Genomic DNA, 9,459 nt, shown 5'->3' on the forward strand with positions numbered 1-9,459 from the left:
GGCTCCCATTGTTCTAAATTGAATCCTTCCTGTTGCGTTGTCTCAGAGGACCCCACACCCCACCTGCTCAGCATTGACCACGGCTGTAGCCACACACACTACACGTGGTCACAGCGGGGTTCTCCACTAGCTCACAGCCCCCAGGGGCTCGGGGAACACTGTGCCCCTGGTGCTCAGTGCAGAGCGTGCCACAGTCGGGGCTCCACCTGGGCCTGCTGGGGTGGGGAGCAATGACACTTTGACTTTGGGGCTGACTAAACTCCATTTCAGGGCAGTAAAGCTTGAAATATAAAATTTCTCACAAAGACCGCAATTAAAACATGAAAATCATCCTTTCCTAGTGACATAAATTTATAGGGAAGCTAAAGAGAACCTATGTGGGTTACCAGATAAAGCCACCGATTTGAGATCCGGTCATAATACTTAAATTGTATAAAGACTAGGTCTTCGAATCTGTTATTATGAAATTTATTCCCAGTTTGAAGTGGCAGTGTGTACAAAGGTACCAGAGCTTGTGGTAATTTACAGAAACGTTTGCTTCACATGCACATCATGAAGTGTTTCAAACAGACACATACTAAGTTCCATGCTGAATAAATAATCCCCCCAAATTTATTTTTACATAAAAATATAATATTGCACTCTTAACAAGACCAGTTATTTTGCATATTTCCTCTTTAGATAAATGATGAAATTCAGCCTTAAAAAAAAAAAAAAGAAGACTGAGTAGCAACCCTGTTCTAATAGGGGCCTAATTTCAAGTTCTCAGTAGAAAAATGGAAGCTAGACGATAGCTGCGGCTTCTTTTGAACAAAGCGATCACTGCAACGTGAACAGGGGTCTCCTCTCTGCACCTGTCGGCACCTCGGCGCCGTCAGCCGCCTGTGCGTGCACATCCAGACGCGGCCCGTCACCAGCGCGCGCGGCCACGCGCTGCCTCGAGTTGATCTTGACGGCAGAGACTTGGGGATTGCATTTTATACAGTTTTTAAGCAGAATGTTTTAGAAAGTCTGGAAGGTACAAAAGTAGTTCTGTAAACACCGTATGAATCAATTTCCATAACAAACACGCAAGTTATTCTCGGGCGGGAACATATTTTTATCCCTCGGTGACTTATTACTGAGCTTATTTTCCAGTGTTTTCAAAGCCAGTGAAGCAGCACCCCGAGTTAAAAGTAGCTGTGAGATCGTGGAAGAGATAGACTACTCCCAGAGTTTCAGGAATTGTCTTTATGGTGGGTAAGTGTGCTGTGGCCAACACTTAGATTTTTCTGTTGTTCCTCGAATTCTCAGAAGGTCTAGGTGAGTAGAAAGAGCGGAAACTGTTTCCTAAAGGAATTATTCTGCCTAGTGTTTAAAACAAAGTAAGCCGTCACCTTTTCTTTTGTCGTCGTGTTTTGGGGAAGAAAACTCTTCCTGCACAGTAGATAAACGCCTCATCTGGACTGAATTATTGATGTCTGTGAAAACTTTTTGCATAGTGGAGGCTTTCTACTGGAAATTAACTTTTCAATGCTCTGTAAATGGCAGATATTAAAAGAATCATCATTGTGTTTAAGCCTTCGTGACTCAACTAAGGACAGTCACTATCTAGTGTTAGGGACTTTGAGTGAGATTTTAATGGAGGGCAGGACGTGCCTGACAGAAAGATGCCGCTGTCCTCGTCGGTGGCTCTCCTCTGGCAGAGCCTGCCTCTACCACGCGAGTCATCGGATGTTTCCAGCGTTCGGATTACGCCACAAATGCTGGGTGCAGACGCACCTGCCGAACTTACTTTTCAAAGAAGGCGACTGTCGAGTCCTGGGCTCCTTACTCTTTCCTTTCCTTTCTTTTTGGAGGGGTTATATCAGGATAAAACCTTTTCAGTATAATTTTTAAAGAATACTTTGTATAAATAATTAGCTAACCAATTTAAATTCTACTGAGCCTCTTGGAATAATAAAAAAGGAGAGACCTTTATCTTTTCTTTAGAATACCCTGTAGCAAACAAACTTCAAGGATATGATTCTGACTTACTGTGCAAGCCTTCAGTCACACTGGTTAGTGCATGCTGACACAACCCTCCAGGTTATCACTAATTGAGAACAAAACTGTCCTCTTAGGATCTTGTGACACTGCAGAGTTTCGTGCAGAAGAATAGATTTTAAAATTAGTTAGATGGTTTGTTTTGGTCATCTACTTCTTCGGGTTCAACCTCCTAAAACTGGTGAAGTCAACAGATCCAGTCTGGAATCACAGTGCGCGCAGAACCCACACTCCCTCATCCGGCCGCGTAGCTGCTCAGGAAGGAATAGAACATAGGCTGTTTCAAGCGCTGCTGGTCCTTCCGACACCACGCGGTCACGGTCCCTTCACTGTTCGCTGTGTACAGATGGTGGCCGTCACAGGAAAACGTAAGGCTGTAAAAAAACAAACACACCCATTTGTACATCCTGTCTCTTAAAATTGTATTAGCATCTTGATGATCAGATAGAAATTAGTGTAAAGAAGTTGTGACATCTTTACTGAGCAGACTGCCTGCAGCTCATTGGTTTCCATTCTAATATTCACATGGTTTTGTGAGCTTGTTCTCATCAGGTGAGAAAGACCAAAATCAGGATCCCAGGGGTCAGTCTGTGCCATTCCGTCTTTGCATATTTCCTTGTTCCTTCTCGTTTATGCTTTATTACTTAAACGACAAATATTTGGGCATAGGAAACTTTAAAAAATGTAACAATTCTACATTTCCTCTTTCTAGAAATGAAAGATGATTATGGAGATATTTTATTTCCCTGAAAGAGGAACGGGCAAAAATGTAATGATAAATTATTAATTTAGATTCATGAAACTTTAAATTTAGTACACTGAAAATAAATTTCTTTCGGTGGAGCGGAATCTGAGTCGCTTATGCCCAGCTGAGTTTTTAAAGTCAGTCCGGACGCGGCGGCGCTAACTGGTTGTTCATCGGTCTGGTCAAGCGCACTCCTGCAGCTGTCAGTCACCGCGGGGATTTCCAGTAACGAAGGGAAAAACATCGCTTCTGCAGCTCGGGGTGCTTCTCTGGGCACCGGCCCGGCGCCTGTCTGTCTGACTCGGTTCCTGACTCAGATTTTAAGCTCCACGATGGCGAGGACTATGCCTCCTCCTGCCACCGGGTCCTGGACGACCTGGTGTTTGGGAAATGTCGGCTGTTCGACTCGCATCGTTTCTTTAGGTCTGTGTCCTTCCATCTCTCTCTTAACAAAAATACAGTCACAAAGTATGTTGTGAAGAATGGGAGGCGGGCTTTACCTTACGATGGGCTTATTTGATTTAGGGAATGTGATTTCTCGCACAGGCTTTAGGTCCCAGGTACTCCATAACCTAGAGAGAAAAAAGTGGTCATCTAATTATGCAAACTAAAATCTCCTTCATCAAGAAAACCTACGCATTTGTGTATTTGTCAAAAGTCATCTGGAAGGAAACTAGATGATTAACAGCAGTTGCTTCTGGGAAGTCTGCAGGGCAGGGGGCACGGGGGAAAGGAAGCCTAGCTTCGGAGACCTTCACACTGCTCATCTTTCAGAGTTAACGAACAATGTGGCATTTTAACGCTGAACCAAAGCCATCTTTATTGTTTAGAAATAAGACAGGAATAACCGAAGAACCTATATCTGAAGGCGATGTTAAATCTTTAAATATTAAATATTGATACGCCTCGCTATGAAGACGTACTTTTGAAACCGCAACGTCCTTAGGAACAAAAGCAGACAAAGAACAGGGGAACTGAGCTCACCTCACGATGCCATTTTCCAGCCCCCCGGCGATCACGTTGATGGACACGCCCTCAGGCTGGTTGGAGAAAGCCACGGAACAGACGATCTCCCTGCAGTGGACGTGTCCTACGAGGTCCCCGTTTACCGTCCAGAGTCTGAGGTCACTGCCTCCGCCAGCTAAAATGCCAAAACCGGCCCCAGGTCACCGGAGTGTGGGTGTCTCAGAGCCGACCACCCCGGGCCCCAGAGGGCACTGATAGCTCCGGGGGCCAATCTCCTCTAAGTGATGAGGTTTCTAGGCAGCTCCTGACTGAAGACCGTACAAACGGAATTACTGTAAGTCACACGGAGCTTTGCATATTTATCTAGAGACGATGACCAGTGAAAGAGTGAAAAATTAATCTGTGCCAGAGAGCAACAAGGTAAATGAATCATGAATCTTACTATTCCAGCATATGGACTGCCAAATCTGAATCTGAAAGTACCCAGAAAACTAAACAGTCTCAAAAAAAGAAGGAAAAAAAAAGAAAAAGCTGAAATGATCTATAAGAAGTGACTTCTGTGACTTGTGAAGAAGAAAAAAAGTTACAGTAAAAGCTGAATTAAAAACTAATTCTTCAAAGAAGAACTCATTCTTCAGAATGTCTGAGACTGAATCTTATAAATCAGCGTCTTATTAAACTAATTTTTTTCTTTTCAAAGACTCAGTAACCAAACTTTTGGTAGTTTTCCAGGGGGAGAGGGGGCAATAATTGCTCGTCATCCTCTATAAACGGGCTGGTGGTTTGGGGCCTCCTGACGATGGGACCAGCCTTCTTCGGAGAAAGATTCTCATGCTGATAGAGAGGGTGAGAGGCGTGATTAAGTTTGGATGACACAGGGTTATTACTACACTTAATTTTATTTCTCTATTAGAATGAACGGAGAGTTTATGTCTGTCCTTTACTAAGGCAATGAAAAGATTTCATATTTTATAGTAAAGGAACAAATATCGGAAATACTTCTTTATTTAAAAATATGCTGAAGACCTTCAAATATCATAGACCAAAATGCCTAGAGTGTTGCAGCTCTATTCACAACAGCCTAATGGCAGAAACAACCCAAATGTCCATCAGCAGATAAATGGATAAACAGATGTGGTGTATCCATACAATGGAATATTATTCAGCCATAAAAAGTAACGAAGTTCTGGCACAGGCTACAACACGGACAAACCTTGAAAACATCATACTAAGTAAGATGAGCCAGACACAAAAGGGTGATGAGGAAGTTTTTGAAACAGTGGTCATACAACACTGTGAATGTAATAATGTCACTGGATTGTGTAATTTAAAATGGTCTAAATGACAACTTTTATGTTAACTATATTTGAACACACACATGCACACACATTTAAAAATGCCCAATGTTCTAAGACTTCCCATTGGAGAAGACCGATAAGGAGAGATCATCTGAACAAAGCATCAAGATGGAGGAGGCTGTGCTGGGAGGCGACAGACTCATCTTTTCCATGACCAGACGCTATGTCACTCTTTCTTTTGAAGTTGCTATCTGATAAAGGATGTTAACACGGAGCAAGCAGGTGTGTACCAGCACGGTTAGAAGGCTTGTGAGCGTCACTGGCTCCATAGCCACAGAGGTTATGGTGCAGGGCTGGGCCACTGTAATCCACGGCTGCTGCGCAGCTTAGTTCTTCAAAACACACAATCTGGATGCCGTCCCGGACGCTCTGGGGCACGGGCTGGAACTTAGTAGGCAAAGAACTGCCCTAGCAGGTCACCCAGCAACTTGGGCCACAAAACCGAGAAACCACACGCCTGCCTAAGACTGTAAAGACGAAAAAATAACAAGGCCCTTCCCCCAACACCAGGCTGCTTTCGTGTATAATTTAGCACATCAACTAAAAGTCAAAAAGTTGGGCTTTCCTGAAACAAAACAAAACAAAACTCCATTCTTCCTATAGATCTTCATTGATGCTACAGAAACGGGGCGGGGGGCGGGGCGACCTGCCCAACCAACCATGACTCTGCTGGCGACGAGAGGCCAGTCTGCGAACCCCAGGAAGTGGGCACGTGTTTGAGCCAGTTATGGAATGATTCTAAAAAGTGCAAAACCATCTAATATAGCATTTACACGGTTTAATAAATTTCCCATCTTATCACTATAAAAACCACATCCCATAATGAGCCCTGGGGAATCATGATGCCTCAATGGAAAAGTTTTTGAGAATATACGTGTGTGAACATACGTGTATATACGTGCATGTATACACAGACACACAACACACAATCTATACGTATATACATAGACATGTATATTTACTTTTAACTTTGGTTTTAGAGTTTCTTGGACAGTACTGACGAGAGGGTCAAGATTTTTGGCAGACGGAATGTGACCACTTTCTTCCCCGCCTGGACTAAGAATGGGAGGATGAATTCTAGTCTGGGTCGCTAAACATAAATTTGGCCTCTCTTTAAAAAAAAAAATTATTTTTATAATGCTCTCTATATACCAAATGTTCTTCATAATTTCTCTTTATACATGTATCAAAAAACCTTTAAAAATCGAGAAGCCTTTTTTGTTCAAGTTGGAAAAAAGTGTTCTAGCCAGTATTATACTGTGCTCTGCCTAGGGACACCTGCATACCTACTAGTGGGTTAGCAACTGCAGCAAAAGTAATTTTGCTTCTTGTTCCCATATGACTAGCTGATATAACAGCATATATATATAAATCATTTCTGGCAGCAGGGAAGTAATTAACTTTATAAAATTCAGCTCCCTCAGGATCAGTCCTAACTTCCAAACGTTGCCCAAACAAGAAAGTAGAGAACTCTGTATAAATAACCATTACATCATTCCTCCAGATTCCCTCTGAGGGGATAGACTAAAAGTTGCTAATGTACAAATCCAGGAAGAACAGTTGGCAAAGCCATCAATCACCGGCCCACGCAGATCATCAAAGTCAAGTGTTTAAGAACTTCCCCTTAAAATATATAAATAAGTGGAAAAAAAAAAAAAACCCCGAAAAACTTCCACTTTCTCTTAGCTCTGCTGATCTGGAAATAAAAATGTTTTCATGACATTATTTTATGATTGGGGCTAAGACTGGAAAATACTTTGCATCTGAAATCTTTAAGCATGACTAAAAACATTACTTTCTTGAATACAAGGCTGAATGAACATTTTGTAAAAACAACAGTAAAACTCTGAGAGCTGTCTGTGGAATGATAAAAAATAGATATTTGGCCTTTGTCTCAGGTCTCAGAGCTCCTAAAACCCTTGTAATTTACCATCTTTTGTATGGTACTGAGAGGACTCCCGGAGCGGGGGCTAGACAGCTTCAGGATGGGGGCCGGTCCCCAGAAAAACCAACCACAGCAGCTCCCCACCTGCTGGGACGGGAGAGGGGCTGGAGACGCAGCTCCGGCACCACGTGATCTCATCAGCCACTTTGACCTAATGAAACCTCAGAAAAACCCTACGCACCAGGGCTCGGGCGAGTTTCTGACCTGGTGAAGACAGCCCCGTGCCAAGAGGGCAGGACCCTCTGCCGCCACACGGACAAGCCAGCTGATGTCACTCTGTGTACCTCTGCAGCTGACTGTTCATTTCTATCCTTTATAATAAACTATAGTCGTAAGGACTGAGTTTTACTAGTTCTGTGCATCCTTCCAGAGGATTCTTGAACCTGGCGGGGGTCTATGGCAGTCCCAAATTGGCTAACTTCAAGTAGTGGGTGTCAGAATTGAACTGCATTATTGGATGCCCACTTGGTGGCACAGAATTGGAGAATTGGAGAACTGTTTGGTGGCTGAAATAAAAACCAAACAATACCAGAAATGCAAGCAAAGGACAGAGGGCTGTCCACTACGGCCGTGTCGAGGACGCTCCACGCCGAGCACACGGGAGCAGGCTTTCGCAGGGCCCTTTCAACGTTAAGATCCCAAGGAACAGAAATGCAAACAGAAAATTCATGAATTTTCCAAGTTTTCCTTCCTGCTGAATGCATCGAGTTTTTAAAAAATGTGTCCACGTGAAAAAACAAAAACCAAAACGAGACCTTGGATCGGGAGACAGATCTCTGTCGTGTGACAGCTGAACCTCCACTTGTCACTCTACGCTACTGTGCTCTCTCAGGACTGGGAGACACATAGTCAAAGCTGATCATCTGCGGATGCTTTTCGTTTCAGGAGGAAAGTAGCAGAGTTATTTAAAAAGCAGAAGGAAAAAGAACAAAAACCAGAAGAATTCAGATGATTATATAACAAAGGTTCGCTTACATGTGCTGACATGCAGTCGTACACATATCAGAAAAAGAGTTAAACGATGACAACACTAACTTTTACAGAGTTGAAGCCTAAATCAGTGACTCAGTCTTGGACCTCACTGCACGTTAATGCGCGTGGAGACCGGGAGGGGCCTGCGGGATGTCTCCAGCGGCTGAACGGCGGCGCGGCCAGCTGGCCGAAAGCAGTCAGCGCGACAGCCCCGTGCGCCGGTCTGGGGGCCAGCTCACCTGAATCGCACACGGTGGCAACGTCGCCCGTCGTTTCACTGGCAGAGACGGCCGTGACGGGGCTTTTGTGTCCCGCCAGACTTTGTACGTAGCACAGCCTGAAAGACCAAAGGCACGGATTTGCGTACGATCACTGACTATCATCTCGTTGGCAGATGTCTTTCCTCAGTACACACACCTATTATTCACGAGGGGCTCCTACCTGGGTTTCGATAATACAATAAGATCACAAAGGTAAAGTTTGTATTTCATGCTTAAAATTATCGCCATATAAAGATCCCACTTCAGTGCGCCTGTTCCGAACAGTACGAACTGAGACGTCACTAAGACTGTGCCGGGCGGTACCTGTTTAAGTCCCATATGATGCAGGTTCCATCTCTGCTCACGCTTATCATTATACTGTATGGTTTGCAGACGAACAAGCTGGTGATCTCCGCCGTGTGCCCATAGAGATGTACTTGAGACTCCATTTCTATCTCTGAAGGCTGAAATTAAAAAATTAAGTGTAAGATCAAAACAGTGATAAAAGGTAGGCTGGTATTGATCTCAAAATAGAAACAAGCGAAGTGATTCAAACATTCTCAAACGCTGTTTTTCAATCTAGTTCAGTTCAACTTTTTCTAAAAACTAAACATTAAAATCTTTTAAATTTTATTATTTAATTTTTTTATTTTATTATTTTTTTTGGACGTGGTTCCGTAGTGTAGCGGTTAGCACGTCTGCTTTACACGCAAAAGGTCCTGGGTTCACACCCCAGTGGACCCATAGTCCATGGTCTACGGTCGTGCCACCCTGAACGAGCCCAATGTCTGATCTCGGAAGCTAAGCAGGGTCGGGCCTGGTTAGTTCTTGGATGGGAGACCACCTAGGAAGACCAGGTGCTGTAGGCATAAATAATAATAAAAAAAAAATTTTAATTGCTCATAATTTCATCTAATACTTTTAATTTTTGTCTATTCTTGTCCAGTCTTTGCCCAAATACACATGTATTTTTATAGTTCTAACTACTGCCTTACAAATGATTGTCTATTTTGTATTTTACACATTCTCACATAAGCATTTTCCATTTTTCACATTGTCTTCAAAATAATTTACTAGTGTTATATTCCACAGGTAGTATACCACAATTTACTTGAGCATCCTTTATCGATACATTAAAAGTCGTTTCTAATTTTTAACAGGTTATAGATGCCATAATTAAATCCTTCA

The 9,459-nt window shown here is 43.2% G+C and overlaps 1 protein-coding gene and 1 pseudogene across 1 annotated transcript in view; one reads left to right on the top strand and one right to left on the bottom strand.

The window, feature by feature from the left end:
- Nucleotides 1-446: 446 nt before the first annotated feature.
- LYST (lysosomal trafficking regulator) overlaps nt 447-9,459 on the bottom strand; it is a 134,470-nt gene continuing 125,457 nt past the window's right edge. Inside the window, exons 47-51 of the mRNA XM_023520819.1 lie at nt 8,596-8,735; nt 8,251-8,348; nt 3,755-3,911; nt 3,271-3,342; nt 447-2,399 (exon numbers count right to left, since the gene is read on the bottom strand). Of these exons, the coding sequence (XP_023376587.1) occupies nt 2,261-2,399; nt 3,271-3,342; nt 3,755-3,911; nt 8,251-8,348; nt 8,596-8,735 (606 nt within the window). The 3' untranslated portion in view covers nt 447-2,260. The remainder of the gene's footprint in view (nt 2,400-3,270; nt 3,343-3,754; nt 3,912-8,250; nt 8,349-8,595; nt 8,736-9,459) is intronic.
- On the top strand, nt 9,025-9,140 carry LOC111729766 (annotated as a pseudogene).

This window comes from Pteropus vampyrus, unplaced genomic scaffold, assembly GCF_000151845.1.
Source record: "Pteropus vampyrus isolate Shadow unplaced genomic scaffold, Pvam_2.0 Scaffold279, whole genome shotgun sequence".
In the NCBI taxonomy this organism is placed as follows: domain Eukaryota; kingdom Metazoa; phylum Chordata; class Mammalia; order Chiroptera; family Pteropodidae; genus Pteropus; species Pteropus vampyrus.